This window comes from Anopheles marshallii, chromosome 3 (assembly GCF_943734725.1).
Source record: "Anopheles marshallii chromosome 3, idAnoMarsDA_429_01, whole genome shotgun sequence".
In the NCBI taxonomy this organism is placed as follows: Eukaryota; Metazoa; Arthropoda; class Insecta; order Diptera; family Culicidae; genus Anopheles; species Anopheles marshallii.
The window spans coordinates 37071843-37095313 of NC_071327.1; the positions used below are offsets into that span (position 1 = coordinate 37071843).

General features: G+C 40.6%; 1 protein-coding gene across 1 annotated transcript in view; it reads left to right on the top strand.

Moving 5' to 3' along the window:
- LOC128716090 (lachesin-like) overlaps nt 1–23471 on the top strand; it is a 38280-nt gene that overhangs the window by 8617 nt on the left and 6192 nt on the right. The window contains exons 2-3 of the mRNA XM_053811011.1: nt 16653–16759; nt 20651–20867. Of these exons, the coding sequence (XP_053666986.1) occupies nt 16653–16759; nt 20651–20867 (324 nt within the window). The remainder of the gene's footprint in view (nt 1–16652; nt 16760–20650; nt 20868–23471) is intronic.

The following is a 23471-nucleotide window of genomic DNA, read 5'->3' on the forward strand; positions in this document are numbered from 1 at the left end:
GAAAGAACATTGCATTGTAATCCTGATGATAATCTGCAAATGATACTGCTCTAATGAGGAAAACAAAACAGTTGCACTCGACTTGACAAAAGCGGGCCGGTGTGATCGAATTTAAATTTAGCTAATTCACAAATCTTTCCTCTGCATCGTCACGGTGCGGTTAGTTAGCGGCATCACTAAACCACGATCTCATGTTTAGAGGATCACAGCGCATCTTGTCGTGTCTTTGTCGCCTCACACAATGTCACGCGGGAACGAAACGAACGGACGAAGCGCGGTCTCGACAGGATAGATGACAAACCACCGCTAAAAGGTTCAACCAACTGTTCGCTCACTCACTCCGATCGCATCACTTCACGATCATGATGCATATGGGCACGCTGCATGCCATGCAAACATTGCAATGATTCCGAAGGGTGACAAAGCGGATGATGCCTAACGATGAGGACAAAGTGAAGCGGGCCCCCGGGGTTAGTTCCGTATGAGAGACCGTGACCGGGGCCTAGCCGTACCGGAGTTCATTAAAATCATAATGTTTAAACGCATAAAGTTGGCACCGCAACGTCGGTTTTTACGTGTGGATGTTGCTGTAGCGTGCATCGCGAAGAGAAGATTCCCTCTCGAGTTTCTGTGGTTCCGCATAAAGTCTTGTGGAAAACGAACCCCTCGACGGGATGGAGTAAAATGAGGGATAAAACACGATATTCGTTTAACTAAACGGTGGTAAAAATAGCGCACTGTTATTTATGCATTAAAAAGCCAACATCGGTTGACATTAGCTGCATGTGGAGCTGCATGGGAAGACGTGAAAGATGCTGGCCTGAATGTTTGCCAGACTTCACGGCTACAACAAACTGGCCCAGTCTGCGTACTGGATATTTCCCATTCGCTGACGTTCTATTGCACTTCAGCATCGCAGGCAAAAGTTAGAGTCTGGTCCAGGTTTGTCACCTATTGCTTACATTCCACGCTTGTTTCTCATTTGTTTGTAACACCTTCTGACCGTTGGAAACGGAAACACTGTCATTGACAGTGTTTACTTTATAGATTTTCGATGGAAATTGTATCATTTCTAGGAAGAGTACTGGGCGTTCTTCTGGTATAGAGTTGTTTATGATGCACACGTGAGGAAAATGTGGAGATCGGAAAGAGCTGCTAAGTTTCTTTTAGATATTTTCATCCGGTTTTCTGCTAAAGGTGGATAGAAATTTGCCTCTCGATTTGACGCTGGATCACTGAATTTGAATCTCAAACATCGCTAGCCTATGTTTTCTTGCCGTTTTTAAGCCAACAACTCGTAATCACATTCACACCTTCTATCTACGCCACGTGCCCGATACGAGCGAAACCTACCAAAGCAATGGAAAAGGATTACATTAGCAAACCTGTACAGCTGCTTCCAAATGCCGGTGATTTTGGCGACTTTTTAGGGTAGCTTGAAAAATGACTGCAGTGATAACGGGTGATACGCCGGTTTCGGACTTGAGTTTGGGCTGAGTTACCGAATGAAGTGTAAGGCAGGCCAAATGTTTTCCTGCGTTCGCCCATCGGTAAACGTGCAAAATGTGGCAGACAGACTACCACGCTGTCGGTGGTGGGCCAGTTGGTTGGTATGTGGGTTGTTGAAAAGATTTGTTTTGATAAGTCGTTCTTTCGTGCCACGGTTAAGACGCGTCAGTCACGTGAATTTTTCGCTATAGATTATAAAACTTTTCCCTCGATCAAGGTTGAACACGAACAAGGTACAATGGATTTGCACGTTTTTTTAGACACAAATTTGTTTGGCTGATACGTTTGGCGGATAACTATGTACGAAATGGAAAGGAGAGTTTTCTTGGGTTTTGTAGTTGGTGAAAGAAAATGGTTTGTTATTTGTTTCCCAAAACCACAACTAAGCTTAATAAACTGTTCGAAAATGTTATGTTTCCTTTATTTGATTTTTTTATTTAAACAATTTTTATATTAAGCATTTATAATTAGTGCTACTATTAATAAATAAGATAAGCATAGAATTAAGGGAACAATATTGACACATCAATTAAATTATTGTTTGTCATTGACAATAGAAACAGATGTGGCTTGTAACAAATTATAAAAGTATATATGCGAATTTAATTTCTGCGAGCCATAAGATATACAGCCCGGCCGTTCTACCGATAATAAAAACAAAAAAATCAGGTAAAAAATTAGGGGCGGCCCGGTGGTATGATGGTAGCGGCGCCGGTCTTCACACGATCTGACCGGACCAAAATCCCATCCGGGCCAATCCCCCGTAGCAAGGACTGACTATCCGGCCACGTGGTAAAATAAGTCAATACGGCCAGGCCGTTCTAACGAAAAAAAAAAACAAAAAAAAACAAAAAATTCTGCAAAACCATCAAAGTGACTCTTGCGACTCTCATTTATGTACCTAACATTCACTTTCAATTTATATTACGTGGGTGTATTTTTTATATTTGAATTCAGATTACAATCAGAACTTTTAGAAAGCTGCACTGATTTGTATAATCATCTGTGATATTTATATTAATAACTGCGTATAATTCAATTCGAATAGATTATCTTATTTTCAATAAAAACGGTATTATTTGCTAACAGAAAAATGTATCAAGTGATGTAGGAGCAGCAACCGTTTTTACTGTGATTTATTTTACCTCAGGTTAAACGGAAACACGAGCCAGTAAAGATGATTGAAACTGTTCGGTTTTACGATAATGCTTCATACCTGGAATGTTTCAATTTACTCGTTTGCTACGGTAAGGCTCACTTTGCCCCAGTTTGATTGCTTTTACCGGCGCTAGCATAATGGTAATGCTTCATGCAAATCAAAAGTCTGATGAATAAACACAGCCCGACGTGTTACAAGTTAGTAGCAAGATGTTTATTTCCTATCGCAGGCCCCAACCGGGTGGAGGCCAGCACTAGCAGAAGAAACAATCATAGGTCAAATAAAGGTAAACATCTGAGGTGAATGTGTTTGCATTTCTATCGTTTCGGATGTGGTTTACACCAGGGTAGGAAAAACGTTCAACCATTGTCCAGAGAGTTTTTTTCCTTTTACCAACAACTTCCCTCTGGATACGAGAATAGGTGATGATCAATTTCATACAAACATACATTCGTGGGCTAACATTAAGTGAAAAGGTTACCATGCTTTACAAATATGATATCTGCACTGGTTGATGAACAGAAAAATGAGAGAAATAATTATTAAAAATATCCCATTAAGGCAGGCACTTAATCAATACCGAAGCCAAATTATATCTAGTATTAGATAAGGATATCTTCTTCTTAACGTTTTTAACATTACATAAACAGATTAGGGAACAATATTTCACCACTTCAAAATTTTGTTCAGTTCCCTCATACTTTTTTCTTCCACAATCATTCACTGCCAACACGGGTGACCTTAGTATTTCATACTGCTGCCATGGCATTAGTTAAATGTTCCAGAACATGTTGTTGCTGTCCCATTAGTTCACCCACAAAAGAGGTAAAATTGTTGGCACCGATTTCACTTTCCACGACATTTCCTCTCGCTCGAATCGGCACCGTCCAATCGGCAAGGCGGAAGAGCATCGGTTCGGTGATATTGACATTTTAAAAAGTTATTTTCATACACACTTATTAATAAAATCCAGAACACTGGTCGGTGTATGCCGACCGGCGTCCGATCGAAATGCACGTGTAAACTCTGGCATTCATGCAGCAACTGTCAAGCGTTCGTCATATATTAATTTACAGCCACGACACGACACCCGTCGTTTGATAGCAAATGACATGAAAAATGAAGAAGAACTTGCTCCACTTTTACGGCGCGCAGCATAGCTTACATAGCTAATGTGCCGCCTTTCATTGCTTAATGTAGTGCCGATAAAACGTGAAACCTTGTCTAAAACTCTTTAAATTACTACATTTCTTCGCTGGCACAATGTGACGCATCGTTCAACCGCGCAAACCGGTGGCAAAATGAATAGAAAAGAATGATATAAATATTCTGATGCCTGTGCCAGTGTGCGTGCCGGTTACGAAATTCGATGCAATCAGATCCAATGCTACCGGTCATAAATCAGAAAAGCGAAAGGGTTGGCGCTTTATTTTGGAACATATTAACGTTAAGTAGCGAAACGGGGTAGATGGTCAGGGTCAAAAGTGCGGAAACGTTCCGAGGAAAAGCGGATATTGGAATATCCGATGACAAACATAATGTAGCAACAAGTTTTTCAACCCGACCGGTTGCTCAACACCCCCCCATAGCCGAATTGCGTTTCCTGCACCCGCCCCCACGCAAGCTACCTCATGTGGATACCGCATATCGGGATATCATTTAACAATTTTCATAATTTCCATAAATTACCCCAACGCATCCCGCACACCGCGTTAGGTTCGTCGGCCACGATTAGCACACCGTTCCCGTTAAAGGTTAGTGGTGTGTGAAAATTGTTTTTCTTCAACAACAATATCAACACCATCCTGGCGAAGCGAGTGGAATGTGGAATAACACGCGCAACAATAACTTGCTCCAATCCCAAAAAAGGGCTCCCGCTTTGTCCGAGGTTAAATAGGGGAAAACTCGTCCTCTTTTTATCTCTCTCATTTAACCTCTTCTGGCTCTTTTTCGTTCATTTGGTGGTACGTGTACGCCCCGGCTTGCTCAAAGGCGAAGTAGGCGACAGCGAAAACCATTCGAGGTCGAAAGGGTTTTTCCGTCTAAATGGTCGGAAAATGCTCCGAAGCGGTACGGCGATCCAGTGGCGGAGGTGGGCCAGAATGTTTACACATTCATGAGTACGTCTCGTCTGTGACTGAAGGCGAGCTGTGAACCGGGATTGTGACGCGTCCGCTCGTATCGCGCTCGGTTCTTCGGCATGCGTGATCTGTCTTCACACGCCGGCCCCAGCTTCGGGCACCAGTTCGTCAGTTCCGGAAGGGGAAGAATGGCATAATAAATAATAGAAACATTGCCATCAGCTTCGAACAAATACGACAACGCGGGCTCGATTCATTTCGATTCTAACGAAATCTATGGGCGGGAAAGGAATTTTTCTTCCCTCGTTATGTGTAGGATGCGTTTAATTCAATCGTCTTGTCTTGTATTGATGCCGCTGAAAAGATGTTGGTAAACAAGGGGTTGTTCTTGCTGAAAAGGTACTGAAGAATGCCACGTTGATGTAACCGTTTCCCAATTATTTGTTCTACCAATTGATGGTCTAATCCTTGTTTTAAGAGATTAAAGCAGTGATGTGAAAGAATGTTCGGTAAACTTAAACAGCAAATTTAATATGGATAGATAAAAACATAAAAAAATACAAACACCGTCCGTTTTGAGCACGCTTACATTACGCTCTTGGGGAACGTCCGCGCAGTTCGAATGACACGATATGTCGAAAATCGTTTAAAAGAAACGGAACTACATTTCAATGGCACCGAAATGCTTTACAGAAACGGAAATACATCTCACGAACAAGAAATTATTTCTCGCACAATGTGAACTGTCCTGATAATCCCTGTAACGGGTAAGTCTCATAATCATACATTATATAATTACTTGTTTTTAAACTAAAAAATGGTTTTGAACATCGATTAATTTAAAACTGTGTAATTATTAGTTTAAACAAACACGGTGTTGCTGTATAACTTTGTTGAATTGGCGTCTGTTATGTTGATCTTTGCATTATATAAATTTGATGTGCACTGAAATTTAGATGACATTAATGAACAATATTATATTGCGTAAACATATTTCAAACAATAAACTTTCACTTTCATTACACTTTCAAATGAACACTTGGTTCAGTACAGTTCATTAACTAAACCCTTCATCCTAAGCACACATGTGGTGATGTGTCGCACATGGACGCATTAAATGACAGTAAGTGGAAGAATACAGCCAATCCTCGGATTAGTTCCGATTTATTTCTTCTGACCAAGAAAAGCAAAAAAAAAATTGTTAGAAACGAACTAAACCGGCTGTAAACTATCGCGCACCGGTGTGTAGCAGCCCTCGGAATGTTGCCCGCTGGGCCGTAAACAAGTGTATGCCAAGTAAACATTTTACGTCCGCGAGAAGGATTGTTTTCCGACGGCGTAAGGCACGTGATCGATTGCATACTGTGGGCAGAGACAGAAACTATCCAAACTCGTACGCGGGAAGGGTAGAAAAATGTGTGGAAAATCTAAACCGATAACTTCGGATGCTACTTGGAAGAAAAAGGGAAGAAAAACGAGGCAAGGTCCCCTTGTGCGTCAGGATCGTCCCGCTGTGGACGGATGTTTTCATTTCGGCTAATGATATCATCAGTCGCTTAGAACGTGGTTTCATTGTTTATTGTTACAATCGGCAGTCTAAATGGCTTGCCTGTGACCGTTTACGACGGGGTGTGTAACATCACCGCGTAGCATTTCTGTTAGGAGGGGGGCCGCACAGAAACCTATCGGCGTCTGATGGGCACGCTTAGAAAAATAAATCATTAACCCTTAAACAGTTGTTGTTTTATGATGGTAGAACGATGACAGCAGTACAATGACAGCAGTTACGTTTTATGTGAAACAATATTCAATTTTGATTGTTTAAATCATAAATAAACATACGAACGAGTTCAAAGTAGGACTGAAGACAAATAATATTCAAGGTAATTTGAAAAAAAGGACATATCCAAATATTTTCCAACATTTTTCCATTTAGTCACATTTCCAACAACAGTACAAAAGTGAACGATTCACTATCATGCTTAATCAATAGTTCTAGAGAATCAGTGAAGTTTTTTTTCTATAAATAATAATAGCTAAATCCATAATTTTACATAACACAGTGATGAAATTGTACGAACCATCCGATTAACTACTGTCGCAAGTAATTAAATGCCTTCGATTGTCGTAGAAAATTAATTCAAATAATTGTCCTTTCTTGTTGGACGACGCCAAACAATAAATATTGAATCATAAATTGGCTGTGTGGATGAGTTGCTATCCATTTCAACCCTCCATTGACGGTACAACCAGGAGGAAAGTTATTATTTATGTGTTCTACAGCTGCTGCTGGGGAAGTTGTAACAAGGAAAGCAGCATCGCGATAGAATTTTTCACATACTCTCGAATGCTAATGGCAATTAGAAAATCTCGAAGAAATCATCCCCATGGTGGCCCTAGTGCATTGCATTGATTTATCCAAAATCCTTACTGGCAATAAAGAAGGAGCATTACAGATAGCTCGACAAGGACGCTTCCACGTCCTAGGACAACAACTGGCGCCATGGACAACACACCCGGGTGACTAGCGAAGAAAGTATAATAAAAACAAAAAAGGAGGGAATGAGCGTCACTATCAATTTATTACATTTTAACGCAACATGTGCCGTAGGATTAATTTTGATGCCGACCGCAACGAATGGCGGAACGAAAGGCACGACCAAATCGCAACCGTGTGTGTCCGTTTCGAAAACGGACTGCTTATCTTTGCCAAACACGTGCAGACATTGGGCCGAACAGGATGAAGTTACTATTTGCCGGGGAATCGTTGTTGTGCTGCGAAGTAAAATCCTATGACAGCATGCTTCGGCCCATTGTATCGGAAAGTCGATATCGGTTCGATCGGAAATCTCAAGCTGTTATCCGACCAAATTGAGCCCTAGCTTTTCGTGATCGTGTGCCAACATAATTCACGCAAGTGCTTTCCTTCCATTCTTCGCCTCCCATCCAGTAGCCAGTGGTTCGTCGATTTCCAGCCTGTTGTTAGTGTCTTCCGACGTATTTGGAGCATCTTGAGCCTTTTGCCCTGTGAATGGCACCAAAAGAAATGCGAGGACACAGATGGGTCGGCAGATAGCGATCGGATCACATAAGGAAAATGAGTTTCCTGCCCTAGCATCTACCACTTTCTGTTCCAACTCTGCTCCTCACACTACCGACGGTGTTTCGGGAACTACGCGTAACTGTTTCATCGCATTTTCACAACCAAAGCCCTAGAATGTTAACCTGCGAAGGGGGAAATTGTCGATTTGAATTTAGTGAAATTATTTGACTGTCGTACAGGCAGGCAGAAGTCACGTTGGGGTTTTTCCTTTTAGCCAAGTTTTTTTTGTTATTTTTGTATGTGAAAAGCTGCACGATTCCGGAATGCGTCGTAGACTCTTGGCTTATGGCAGTAAAAATTCGGAACCAAAATCGCTCCTGTGTCGTTTGCAGTTGTTGCGGTTCCGGACGGTTCCGGTGGCAGTGACACGGTGAAGCGAATCAAGTAGCATTAGCGGAAGCACTGAGAAAGTGTGCTGGCCACAGTTTCACGTTTGTGGGAAGGAATCCAAAAGTAACCCCTTAACGGAAGTCTGTTTAGCGTTGCGTTTGTTTTACTTTTCCATTCATGCTTCATGGTTGGTGCTTTTTCGGCAGTAATAAAATAGACCGATCCACCCAGGAGAACGCTTTCGAAGAATTGTTATGAATGAAGGAAAGAAGAGGAAGATGATGCGCATAAAATTACACTACACAATGTTTTACCAAGCCAACGTGTTTTATATACTTTCATATGTGTAGCACCGTTTCAGCAATTACCTTACATGACTTTTCTCGTCTTAAAGGGAAGCGTATTCCACGCTACGATGCGATGCTCGGGTGCCAAATGGACCGGAAAAAATTCCACCATGAATTGCACGCATGAAGGCACCATTAACAATTCAAAAAGGTGGTTTGATTTATTTAGCACAAATCTGAAACAAAGCCAGCCGACATTTGCAACAGGGGAATTGCTTTCTTTGCTGAAAGAAACGTTGGGTAAAAGCATTGCACCGCAGCAGAATTCGGTAAGAATGGAGTAAATTTATCTCCATGAATGTTGGAAAAGTGGGAAAATTAAGAGCGGGAATTAGAATATAATTTTATGTACTTTTGGTTGTGTTTTTGTTTCGAGGTTTTATATGCCGTTCAGTTAGGTTAATAACGTAACAAATGTGGATGATAAAGCGATATTGGAGGGGATAAAATGAAGGTTTTCAGAAGACTCATTTTTTTCCTTTTGAGGTATTGATAGGAAAATGCCTTCAGCCGTGCTTACAGTAAAGGAAGTGGTTGTTAAATCAGATTTTATGGTCTCATAATACAGTCGTAAATTTGGGTGACTTCTCAACCGCGATGATTAGACGAAAGACACACACACACACACACACACACACACGCATAACCGACTCAAGTGACTGGTTAGAGGCAGAACATCGCATTGCGCAATAATCAGGTCGGGATTGGCCCCTGTATGAAAATGACGACAGATGTCAGGCAGGAAAAGTGCTCGTGTGCTGGTTGGTGACACTGGCGCCAGCTTCGTTCATTTACCATTTCCGTCTCCGACGGATAAGTCGCAGTCAGTTGACGAAGCTGTTGCCTGTGCTGTGTTTTGCCTTTGGAATGTGCGTAATGAAGCGCTGTGTTTGTGTTTTTTTTTTCTTTACTTGTGCCCATTAGAAAATGTTGATCATTTTCGCCCACAAAAAGAAACCACACGTTCTAAAAGTGAAAGAATGCTTCCACAGGCACAAAACTAATCACCGGTGACAAGTGACAACAGTTTCTTGTGCTACATCGACCTTTACGCCGATGGGGCATGAAAGAATGCAAGAAATACGTTTGCCGATAGAAATAGATCGCTGGTAAAAAGGGGTAAGCTTATTATATTCGATAAATGAAAAACACTCGCATTCACATGATTGATGTTTGTGCGAAAGCCATTCTGCTGGCGTACGGACTATTAGCATAGGCCACAAGTGTAGTGCATTAATCGATGCGTATGTCAAACTTAGAGTACGTATTGATCGTTTATTTTCAGGGCAGTAAAAGTCTCTTCCATAATAAATGGTCTGGCCATATTGTTCAGATCAACATTTTAAGGCCAAAAACAAGAAATCGTCGTGACATATGTAAATATGTTTAAAAGGTAAGGTTTGTTAGAGAGTAAATGGATGAAAAACAACATTGAAACGAAAAAAAACATACATTCCATTAAATGACATGTCTATTTTTGAATACCTTTTACCGTGTTAGTACAATTTGATTCCGCTACTCTGGCGATATATAGCAAATAGTTGTAAAAAGTCAGGAACAGTTCAGCTGCATAATGACTTCTATTCCATTCGTATTGCAAGCATATACTGTCAGAGATAGTTTTACGTCCTCTTCCAGCATAACCAAAGGCCCATAGAGTTATTGAACAGTATGATTTGGTTCATAGTAGTTAATGCTGCCCATATTAGGCACGATTCACGCTGCAGTTCACTTGTTAGAATATTTGCAGTAATGATCATGGCAAGAGAGCAACACGTATCTGCATCCTAAACATTTCCGTCGTCAACTGATCCTCTGTTTCTCAATCATTAGTTTTAGACAAACTTAATTTGGTAAGTCTAAGCCTTAAATTTTCGTGTTTTAACATTTCGGATGTTCACTTCGTCATAGAATGGATAGAGCTTGTATTCTGTATGTCGGTATATATGTGCACTTCGTATGATACCACTCAAGACTCTGTCGGAAAATAGATGCAAGTTCTATTTCTAACCTTCTTGATTTCCATTCGATGCAGTTATACCGGGAGAGGGTTGTAAATTCTTACAATCAACCATTTTTATCCTTGGAACCAAGATGCTTAAAGTTCTGTACCATACAAATAGAGAAGAGAAAGTCAGTCAAACATAGGATCTGGCGGGAACTATTCTCCTTCTTTTCAATTTTCCGATTTCTTCAATCCTTCAAAATAGCTGGGATTCCCTAGCTAAAATAGACATCACCAATGCACCAAAACTTGACTAGTGCAATTCGCTAACCAATCGCAAGATCATCGTAAATTCGTAACGTAATAAATTCGATCGTTTATTGTAGATGAGTTTGTTAATTTGTTAATTTATTTCATTCATTCAATGTACCTCATACGGCCCCTTTGAAGCTTAAAAATACATATACAGTTAACACGTAGTTGGCCGCACAGAACGAATAAAATTTAAGAATAAGAGACGCGGCAAGTCAGGTTCGAAACGATCACAAACAGCGTTGAACTCCCGGCACATGGACAAAAACGTATCAGAGGAGCCAAAACGACTACGACGTTCCTCTACGTCAAGTAACAGCCTTGCACGGAGCGATCTCGCCGGAACGCAGAGGTTGTGGCCGGACAGCAGTGCCGGTGAGTCAATCCGATGGTCAAGTAGCCCTGCGACAAATAATCTCTGCGCGCTAGCGACTCCAGGCCAAGTAACGCGCACCGTCCGTCCTAGTCAACATGGACGCTCCAGGTGCGCAGAGCAAACCGCGTAAACTTGCGCTGGATGGACTCCAGACGGGCCTGGGGACGCGCAGCTGTAGGCCACCACACCATAGATGCGTAATCCATCACCGAACGTACTAAGGAACAGTAGACCGCGTTAGTACAGACCGGATCAGTAATGTCGCGCGCTAACTTCTTGAGCAGGCCAATTAGCTGGTTGCCGTTAGTGGCGATGAGTTACTGCTAGAAGTATCCATGGTGCTCATAGTCGCTTAAAAATCTCCTTCATAGCAATTCCCTATAGTCCCGTAAAAATGTTAATCAGTCCTGTCAAGTAAGATGCATTTTGTATTAATCCGTTTGAAGACTATCTGTAGGATTGAATACCATGGCAATAGACGAGATTGTATCTCATACTGGGTGGGGATATTGTTTTGTCGCCTATTAGTTTAGATTCATGAATAATTCTCTTTACATGTGACTTTTTTGCAAATGGGACATTTCTTCAGATGATTTCACAAATCGTACTACTCAACAAAATGACGAACCATCAATCAAATTAGAGGCTAGTGGATATTCAAAAGACTTACATTTCGTCGGTGTACCACGACAACAATAAACCTTCACATAAAAAATGGTCTCCGTATGATTCCCGGCCCTTTTAACGAAATCAATCAATATCTCCAATGCCATTGAGTTTATGTTTCGTCGGTGACATTGCGTTCTTCGGCAAGCCCCGATGTTGTGGTGGTTTTTTTATGAAGAAGTACTGGCGTTGGTTTTTTTTTCTTCGCCTCTCCCAAGCCTCCATTGTCATTGACATATGCACCGAGGTACATTGTTTGGCGGAAACATACTTTTGACATCGTTTGACAGCAGGAAATCGAAATATGGAAATGGCGAGTACGTAAAAATCATAATGCATAGAGCAGTTGGGACTTACGTACAGTGTTGCTTTTTTCTAACTTCCTTTCATACAACCCCTTCATCCTTTGGTCAAAGTTGCCTCGCTGAGTCTGCCAACGTGAACAAATCTGGCGAGAAAAAAAAAGCATACGATTCGGGTTATGTTTCCCGAGTGCTCCCGAGTGTCTATTTGATTTTGTGAAGTAGCGTTTTTCCCCACACAGGCCATTTGTGTTTGGTTTTGGCTTTTTGGGAAAGGATTTTTCAATCTACTAGCAAACTTACTCTCTTTCCGCTTGCGGTGGCACGAACGTCTGCATAAATCTTTCGCTTTTCCCTACCCTGCATCACCCATCTGCTGAAACCCTTGCACACATGCATGTGTGAAAAGGCATGTGAGAAAACGGAAGACAACCATACCTTCACAAAATATGACCCTACAGAAAGGTAGCGTTCGGTCCCGCCATCCGAACGTACGCGCCTTTGAGGCAAAACCCTTTTTGTTGCTCTGTGTGAATTTTATTATGTTCCGTGAAAAGGAAAGCAAATAGGTGGAAAATGAATAAATGTAAATATTCGCAATATGGACAGGTGTGGTAGTCCAAAAAAATTGGAAAAATAATTCCTGAAACGTGCGCTTTATGAAGTTTAACATAGAGGTTTAGAGTTTAGTGTGTACTATTTCTAAATTGTAAGTGATTCAAACCTGACCAATTCTCGACTAACTGTCAGATAATTTATAGTACATGCATTAATACGATGTCTTTTGTGTAGCTGCTCATATCACGGTCTCAGAACCTACATGTAAAAAGCAAAAATGTTTACCATTTATCCCACAAAACAGCAAGGGAAATTCTTCCACGTAATCAGAGTTAGATAAGCGCATGAAACAATTGCATTTCAGGTGGCTTACAGTTCGATTCTAAAGCAATTGAAACATTACTCACTAACTTTATGGCGCACCAAATCATACACTCAGCACCTCGATCCTTCGCTAACGATGGGGCGTTTTAAGTTCTACTGATTCGTTCCACATTGGTGCTAAGATATCAACAAGGGTGCCAACAAACAACTAGCTGACAAATTCCGCCCTGAAACGCGTGTATTTTTTTTCGCCAAGGTTTCCAGCGAACACTCAAATGCATCCATGCAACGAATGCCGTGTAGAGGTCTTCTAAGCTGATCTGTTGGAAGGCGGAAAAAATATATTGAGGGGGAAAGGAGCACACAAGATAAAAGAGATTCGTATACTACAACAGTGCACTAAAGTGCAAACTTTTCCACTGCATATACGTGTTGTTTTTTTCTATTCTGAACTCACGTTCTTTCTTTCCTTTTAGATGTTCTGTTCGACTATTTTTGCGGTAAATGTGGTTATGGGGAGTTGTTTTCCTGACTGTACGTTGTGTGATATGTATTTTTTACCATTTGCTACCATTCCTCTTCCAACTTTGGTACCAACTGTCTTTGGTTGTCTTTTGCTGCATGGCACCGAGATGAACAAAAAGTTTATGTTTATTGAAAAAGCTTCGAGTAAATCGTATGCAGGAGAGTCTCGGTTCATGATGGGCACCATCGAAACGGCGGTAAAAGAATGGGTAAAGTATTTCATGCGTACTTAATTTAGAAAAATATGCTCCTTCGTCATGGCATTCGCCAAACCGTTGCAGCTTCTTTGCACCGCCTACACTTTGTGCGAAGCCGGATGTTTTCGAGATTGTTCCGGGCATGTGTCATCATCCTTTTCCATGTGTGAACTAAATATATTGTTGGAATGGCATTTGAGCGGCTGATCGTAGACAGAAAACCAGCCGGTTACATATCTTTCTTCGTCAATACATTACACCCTCAAGTAATCAGGTTGTATTAATTGTAACCAAATATCGATTTTCACTTAATGATGATAAAAGAAAAAATTATCTTTTTTTTGATACTTAAACACTATTCTGTGGTTTAATACTAATTATTTAATATGTTTTATAATAGTTTAAAACCATGTTCAAAACTAGTCAACCAAACATGCCAAACTGGTCAAACTTGCCATACCTTATTGTTCCAACAATTAAACACCCATGGATAATTGATCATTGATAAAGAAATCAAAAACAGAATTACATTGAAGAAATTTTGTGATGACTTTCAAAACTATTCCTTAAATCTCCTCCTTTTATATGAATGAAAAGGTAATAATTTAATTGAAATAAAAGACTTCCATTTGGAATCTATTTTAAACACTGACACTCCAAAACTTTTTCCCAAAATTCAAGCACTTGCGATAAAAATTTTAATCGTGATCTTCTTAATGATACAGGACAATCGTTCTTTCACGAAAGAACCGTTCCCATCGCTTTATATCACGGCAAGGCGGAAAAAGTTTTCGAATGGATCGGTTCTACGGTTGAATTCAATGCTCATTAAAACAATCTTGAACTCATCGACTTCATTAGACTCCTTTGGCGAATAAGGAATGGGTAACCCCATTCGGCCGAACCTATACACATCACCGCATGCCAAGGATGGAACGCCAAGCGCGCCCAACAGAAAGCGAATGGAAGAGATAAAGGTTATGTCTGGTGCCGCATACCCTGCATTCGTACGGCAGACCCGAATGGCCGCCACAGAATTGAACGCGACAGCAACGGCTCCCAACGAGTGTAGCCTTTAATTTTATTTACTTCGGCTGTCGACATTTCCGGAATATTAAAAGAATATACGTAGCCCATCCCTGAGCCCCCGGGTGGATTCTGCCGGACTGCGGACTTGAACAGTGTGGAGCGGTAGATAAATACACTCCACGGAACCGTTGTTCTTCGGCGCAAACAGTTGGAAGAATGCACCTCACCTAGAAGGATCCATTCCGTATGTTGCGGATGTATGTAACATTTCTTATTCGCCTTTGTCGCTAGACCGACGACCGTGGAGATACGGGAACTGCGCTCTTGCGTCTAAAAAGCAGAGAAGACACGAAATTAGGTTGAATCACCATTTCAGTATCAACCTTAATTGAATTACAATTGTATCCTTTCATTCACCATAGCCATCCATACGATTACGTGCCACGGATTGTGTCCTGATCGTCCTGATCGTAGCGAGAGGACCTCCGTCCGAAAGGGACAGTTTTTACCCGGAGAAGTTGTTCGCTTACTCTCGAGGGTTCGGCTGGATATGGCGGACATTATCGGTTACGATTGAAAGTGAACTTTTGGAGAAGCATTCTACCGTAGTCTGGAATCGTTGCGGAAAATTGTCGTTCGTGGTGAAATACAGACAAAGCGAACCGATGAGTTTTTGGTGGACCGTTCTAAGAACTGATTTGATAGATTAGTATTCGTAGACGGTATCCACTGTTTGAAAGGATAAATTAAAGATATTCCATGGGACGGGGCAAGGCAAGCATCGTTCTGATATGGGCAAAGGATCGATTGTTTTAAAAAAAAACATAGAAATCATTTACCTCCGCAAAACAGCTTGCAATTGGAATTACTAGTTTAAAAAGTTGTAACCATCTTTCATGAAAGTCAATGGCTGAATTTTAGATCATTATATGTTATGTTATGCATATGTTATGCTATTATGTTAGTACATATTTCTTAACTGCTTAAATAAATATATAAATATCGAAACATTTGTCAGATATATTTTCATGTGAGTAAAATCTACTCATTCAATTCATAATCATTCGAGCCAAACGTGACCTTCACAAACAAAACATGAACCAGAAACAGAACTTTCCTGTTAAAGTTAACCTTCAGGATTTAACTCTGATGAGCTTCTTCTGCTTACACATCGTCACATCGTGTTTTCTGCTGAACACATCTCTAGGGATCCCGAAAAAACTTATTACACGTGACGGGAATAAGGAAACCAGTAGTTCATTCGCCAGTAGTCACCGAAATGATGAAAAGGGTTTTTGTTAATGTCGTCCCTGACGAAACGCTAATACCTCAAACATCATGTGCATCCATAGTACCCGGAAAATAATTATAACGTGAAAAAGGATAAATTTTATGAATTGACGGTATGGTATAACTATGAAGTTATTTTTTAATAACCTGAAGCTCTCTCTAGTTTGAAGAATTTTGAAATTTCACACTGCATTTGTTTGTAGTGTGGTAATTTAAATTCAAAATATATCGTTACACATTCACTAGATTTTTGGATGGTACATGAGCTCGAAAATTAGTTTCCATGGCAACATTTTTTTCCTGAATGAAAATGAAACTACGATGCATAAGCATTAGTTTTCATTCTGAGCAAACACGGAGGATGGTTAGTATCGATTTTAATGAGCACATCGTACGAACAACGCTCACTCGGGTTGCAGTGGATCATATGAACTTTGTTACCGGAAGCTGTCGTCTAGCTGACAGGCACCACACCTGTTGATAGTCAATAAGTTAACGTACATGTCAAACTGCTCATCTACTATTTACAGATCCTACGACTGTCTTTACCGCATTCAGTAATCATTGAGTAATTCTTTTCTCTTCGCTTTGTTTTACAGCCGTGCTGGAAGATCCAGAGTTTACGGATGTCATAGAGAACATAACTGTGCCAGCAGGACGAAATGTAAAGTTGGCATGCTCGGTGAAAAATCTCGGATCGTACAAGGTAAGCTAAAACTAAAATTGTGTCCAACAAACATGTTTTAAATACAAAATGTTCGGAGTGTTTATTACAATTTTATTAAAAAATCTGCTCATTGTGTAAATCAAGGCATTACAATGTCATGTAAATTTGAACACATTTCAATGGGGATTTAAATAGGTACCGTTTAGTTTTTAAAATGAAACAATAATAATTCATTCATATCTTTCATAACAACCGAGTATGCCCGGGATAAGGCAATTCGCAAGGAGGAAATGCCTTGTAAAATTTGAAAGATTTGTACAAACTCAACACTTTGTTGATAATACGGCAAACGCCGTCATCATGTAAGAAATAAATAAATAAAGAAATATCTTTCATAACTTTACGTGTTCAAATTAACCTCCTTTTGATCTTCCATATTGCGGAACCGAAAAAACATTGCTGTACGAACATTTAGCTGCAACATCCCACCTCATATCTGACCTCTATTTTAGCATTCTCTTTGGCGTATCAGCATTCCAATTTCTGTCGAATTTACTTTTTCTTTGCTCACCTTTTACGAAGCTTCACTACGAACTTCAATGCGACCGAACACAACTGAAATCTCGATTTCGGACGATAGTGTCGGTTTGTCCTGATTTCCGCGTCCCAGAATAAATTCTTCCCATCTCTGCCCCAACACTTCCATCAGCAGACGAGACGATTTATAGGTTTGTTTACGAAATTTTTGCAGCACACTTTTCGGCTAGACTGATGTAATGGATTTTCACCGGTTCCCCCAGGACTCGGGAGCGTACTGTACGAATGACTGTAGACTGGCAAATGTAGAAACGCAGCTTTCGCATAGCTGAGCTTGGTTCAAAAACCACCAGCATGCCACTGAATTTAACTTCTTTGGCCAGTTTGGTTTTACTTTTGCTGAATGGAGGAATTCCGCATACGAATGGTAGAAACAGTCAGGATAGCGTTTGGCTTGGGCCGTATTCGTGTCGCCATCGCTTCTGTAAGATTAGTAGATAAGGAACTTTTGCAGAGCATGAAGGATACTGATGGCAGAGCGTATCGGTACAAGCTGGTAGATTTTGGGGCTAATACCGTTCACACTATCGACCACTTCAAGGGCTCGATTCGGTTTGCCCTTCGACTTGTACCGGTACCAGTGGTTCGTTCGATAGCGACATAAATTATGTATGGTCAGCGAAAGCGAAGAATCGAAGCTGTTCGGAATAGTTTTGATTTCAGTAGTAGACATCGTCTCGTTCAATTTCTTGCCGAAAAGCATTGCACAGTACGTGACCCGGGTAACGTTTAATTAGTTCCCGCATGGCGTGAATGGTGACACATTTAATACAAATATGTTGCAAATAAACATTATTAATAAACATTAGCACAGTTTTTGTAATTATTTGGGCATAGGTTCACATAGGCAAAGGTTACGGAAAACTGTAACTGTAGAATAAGCTTGAATAAAATACTTTGTTATGATTGATTTTTACTTTACACTAGCAAAAACAAACGTTAGGAATGTTTTTGTAATTTAGTTTGCTCATTTTTCGTCTCATTCATTTTTGTTGAGACATTGTAACTAAATAACCGTCACCTTAGTTACAAATAAAAAATAACTCACTTTCTACAGAAGTACGAATGCACGGATGTAAAACGGATGGAATAGCAAGAAAAATGTGACGAAATTCGGAAAAATTGAGTCAAGATTGAATGATAAGGCATGTTTCTCATGCCCATGCAATGAGCCTGTATCCGAATTACGAAACCATTTAGTGACACCTTTTTTGTTGCAGCAGAAACAGCAATTTCGGTGTCCGGAAGAGCACATTGTATGGCTTAGGTTCGTTTTGTGTATCATCTCAACAGTGAAAATTGGAGACACAAAAAAGTTGCTACAACATTTGATTTCAAAGGAATAGTTTATACTACACAACTTTTAAAATAATATTCGGTGTATTGCAATGTACTCTGAGGTTGTAGTACATTTTTATTAGCTCAATCTGTTATTACCGTAAGCGTTTTCTTATTTTGATCTTTAAAATTTAACATTTTCCCACTATCCATCCAGAGTAGGAGGACGGCATCCCTTTGGGTGTCACTTTCAGTTGACACCACACGGCCCGTTAAACGCTATATGCAATGTGAAACAATCACGATTAGAAGAGAATCAAAAAGCAGGGAAATATGAAGAGGGACACAACTGCGGGAAAGCAGGCTCTGGCTGGTTGCCTGTCTGCCATTTGTAAAAAAGGGGACCATCATGCTCGTCGATGGTTTTGGGCAACCATAAAAGAAGCTTAGCACATCGGAAGCCATCTCTACCCACCGGGGCATCCCGACTGAATTCCCTTGCCACTCACTACTCACTAGCACTACCGATGTAAACAATAAAGGTCGACACAAAAGCGATAATGGGAAGAAAATGACGATGGCTGTTTTGTTGACTCAGTTTGAAATTAGTTTAATTTTAAAGCTCCCCCATATTAATTATGGAGGCGTGAAAAGCAACCCCGTGGCCACTCGTGCACCTCAAACGGTGCCCGAAGGCTGCTAAAAAGAGAGATTTTTTTTTCAGGCATAAAACATTATTTTGTCGTTATTTGAGTTTCGTGCTGAAGGTGAACACGATTTTCCCCGACGGAAGTATTCCTTTGAGGTATTGTTGTGCATAATGTTGATGTGCTTTAGCGGGAAATCTTATATGCACGATCACGATTTGTTTAAAATTATTACGATCCAGTAAACTGTCCACATTGGTGTACCGTTTGATTGAGCAACCCGGACATAAATATGGCAATAAATGCACCGTACATAGCTAAATCTTCACTAGAGCTTCAAATACGTTTGACAATGCATGTTATTACAAAGCTAACTGAAAGTTTTGGAATTAATTTTGGATGAATAATTATGAACTACAAGGCAAACTACTACAAGTAAGAGCATTTATAAACGACTGCAACAGCCATTTAAGATTCACTTTGTCCACAGAGCACTATTACATGGCACATGGGAAGTGTACTTGGCTCGGGCCCAGCACCGAAAGTACCGGTAATGTTTGTTTTATTTAAATTACACCGTTTTAGGCCGTCTCTTTAAGCATTCTGTTCGATTGCAGTTGTCCCTACTGGGGAGCGTGTGACTATAGGCCAAGTCTAGCATATGTTTACACGGTTGTGTCATCCCTTGAGGCTGCCAACCGGACACTGACGCTGGGTATTCAATTAAAAGAACATTTTCCCACTCTCTCTCGCTCTGTCTTTGCTTATAAACCTTTTCAATGAGCTAATTTTACCGTGACGACAAACCCGCTGCAGCGATCGTTTATCGCCACGGCCAGAGAGATAGCGTACTCGGGACAGAATAGTTCCGTCCAGTTTACGGGCCCGACAACTTGGAACGGAACTCTCCAACAGCCATAAAACTGACTGGTCTGCAGCGAAGGATTTTACCCTTTTCATCCGCATGGAATTCATAATGACCATTTTGCACTCGATCAATTTAGGACGGGACGCTTCGGCAGGACAAAACATCCACACCGGAATGGTTTTGCCGACGACCGAAAACCTTGGCGAGCCAGCGCCGCATTGAGCGTATGTGATTTAACGCCTTGGCTGCCTTTTTCCTTTATTACGAGTATTTTAACGTGGTACAGAAGTGAGGAAATTTATGTTTGCAGCGAACATTGTTTACGATAAATATTAGCCAACAGACTAGCCTTCAGAAGCAGGGAACCGACTACGATCAAATATGATACGGTTTTGGTTACTAGTTTTGCAGCAAGCGGTTGAGTTTAAATTAAATTTGTTGATTATTGTAGTAAAAAAGATTCCATTCTGCCGTTCCCAAACCATAATAGCGGATAAATTAATTTCTTTTCTCTCCATTCTACTCATTTGTCCTCAACAGGTTGCGTGGATGCACTTCGAACAGTCAGCCATACTGACCGTGCATAATCACGTCATCACACGAAACCCGCGGATCAGCGTCACGCACGATAAACACGACAAGCACAAAACGTGGTTTCTCCACATCACCAACGTCCAGGAGGAGGACAAGGGCCGGTACATGTGTCAAATCAATACGGTCACGGCAAAAACACAGTTCGGCTATCTGCATGTCGTGGGTAAGATACGTCACCATTTTTTTTATTTTCATTTTTTCGTTACTTTGTATAATGCATAGAATTGATTGGTTTTTAATTAAATTTTAGTGGTGTCTTTTTGGAAGTTTTTTTTAACAGCACCCATTTTAAATTATTTCGTTACACTCAGTACTCTATTAACTAGAATGCTTAACTTCGTGTATATTGAAATATTCGATTTATTCCGATAAAACTTATTTCATTCACCAGTTTTAAATACACTGCGGGAAACATGAATAGCAGCACCTCTTATTTTGGCAATATTTTCGGATGTTAAATCTCTCTTTAATATCAGTTTAATAGATTATTATAAAAGGTTTCGCATCCTTTTAGTTCATTGCATACATAATTGGAAGAACTTTTTTTTTCGATTAAATAAATTCTTTAAACCGAGCGAAATAAAAAGAACACCACAAAGTAAAAGATGCGCTGAATGAACACTTGGGTAGATGGTTATTTTAGTTTTGATTCGGATTTCATTAATTCGGACTTGGTATACTTACTCACTTATCCGGCGCTAAAACCCCTTCACGGCATTGATCTGCTGCAGGAGTACTTTGAACCGCTCACGGTCGAGCGCCTTCGTCAGCCAACCCATTATCCCGGGATTACTGGCAGGCGCATGAACGATCAATCACTCCATCTCAATTTGGGTCTACCTCGCCTCCTCTGTCCATGTGGACGACCTAAACGGGACTAACGGGCTGGGTCTTTCGGTGTCATTCTTATAACTTGACCAGCCCGCCTGACTATGAAGCTCCATAAAACGACCACTCCATTGTCCTTCCACAAATACGGGGCCAAAAATCCTCCTGAGCATCTTTCTCTCGAACGCGACTATGAGGGTTTTACCAGTTTTTTACAAAGTCCATGTCTCAGAGGCGTATATGAGTAACGGAATTGTATAGGTTCTATGTAGTCTCAGCTTCGTTCGTCGCGATAGGTGTTTTTAATAGAGAAGTTTCCTCAGACTGTAGTATGACCGGTTGCCAGCCAGCACCCTAGCGTGTATTGCAACATCAGTGCAATTGTCGGTGCTGACTTTTGACCCAAGATAGGTAAAATTTTGGACGACTTCGAAGGAGCGCTCACACAATCCTATAGTAAGCATCCGCTACGTAGGAGAGCCGTAAACCAATTATGTCTATGTCATCAGCACATGCCAGAATCTGGGTTGACTTATATAAGATGGTCCCCAAAGTTTCCTCCTCCGAGTCGCGGATGGCCTTCTCTAGCGCTAGGTTGAAGAGTAGATAAGCTAACCCATCTCATTGGCGCAGACCTCTGGTGGTAGAGAAGGACCCTGAGAGTTTTTCATCCACCTTCACCTGGCATTTGACGTTGGTCATTGTCATTTCGTACTAGTCTGGTAAGTTTGGCCGGGATTCCAAGACAATTCATTGCGTCGTAATGTTTTGCCCTGGCAATGCTGTCGTATGGGGCCTTGAAGTTGATGAAGAGATGGAAGAAGTATGGCTACTGCTCCGCCATCTTCCCCAAGATCTGCTGCATGGTCAAGATCTTATCGATTTGCCGTTTCGGATACCCCTCTAATAGTTTCCAACTACCTTTGCAATCGATTTGGTATAGGTGAAGTTTTATTCAATAAGTGTCAAAAACAATATAACCACAATGGGTCCCACTGGCATACCTTCGGAAAATCGTTACAAATTTAAACTGAACATGTTATAGCCCCCTTTTATCCAGATTTTTTTTTCAAAACACTTTCAGTCACGTTTCAGATTGTTGTAAAAAGTGTCTGTTATAATGACAAACCTGACGAACAAGGGTAGCAACCCAAACTTACGAAGCAAACAAATTTTAGAGAAATAATCAATCAGAAATGAAAAAAGTCAACAGTTTGAACATAATTGCAATTTCCGGAGACAACATGACGTAGTTTCTGTTGAGCAACAAAAACTTGTAGCGACACAAAATGTTTAGCAAGCCCTACTTTGTGCAGTTAAGCTTAATCTGTTGATTTATGACTTTTTGGAACAAAAAAAGTTCAATTTCGATTTTGCCGATGGTCACGATGTATTGAAAGATTCCGAAGTTACTATGTGCCAAAGCTTTGGTGATGATACACTGACGGTTTGCAGCCCTTTTTTCATTTCGGGGAAAGCTTCCATTGGTGTTGAACCTCAATGCTGAGTGAAAGGTAGAATTCTAAACAAGCTTAATCAAACATGGAACTTGAATAACGTAGATCTCATTTGCCAGCAAAATAAATCAGGGGTTCTCAATTGTAATTTTGTGAAAGCCAGGTTTTTGACATAATCCCAAAGATTATTCACTGGCGAGCATATTCCAGAAATCCGTCGATTGTTTTCGGTCGTGTTTATGAAATCAGCTATCAATTCTACAACGTTAATGTGTGGCATGATAGTATTCCTGAGTGCTGGGGTAGATCGAACTGGAAAGTTGATTTTCTCAATGGCAGCACTGTCTATTGAAGTAATTAGAATTAATGGCTCGAACGCTCTCTACTTAGATGGCAATGATACAGTTGAATTTGCTGTTTGTTTTAGATTTATCAAAAATTGATCAGAAGATTAAGTGACGCTTTTTTATATCGCAAGATCT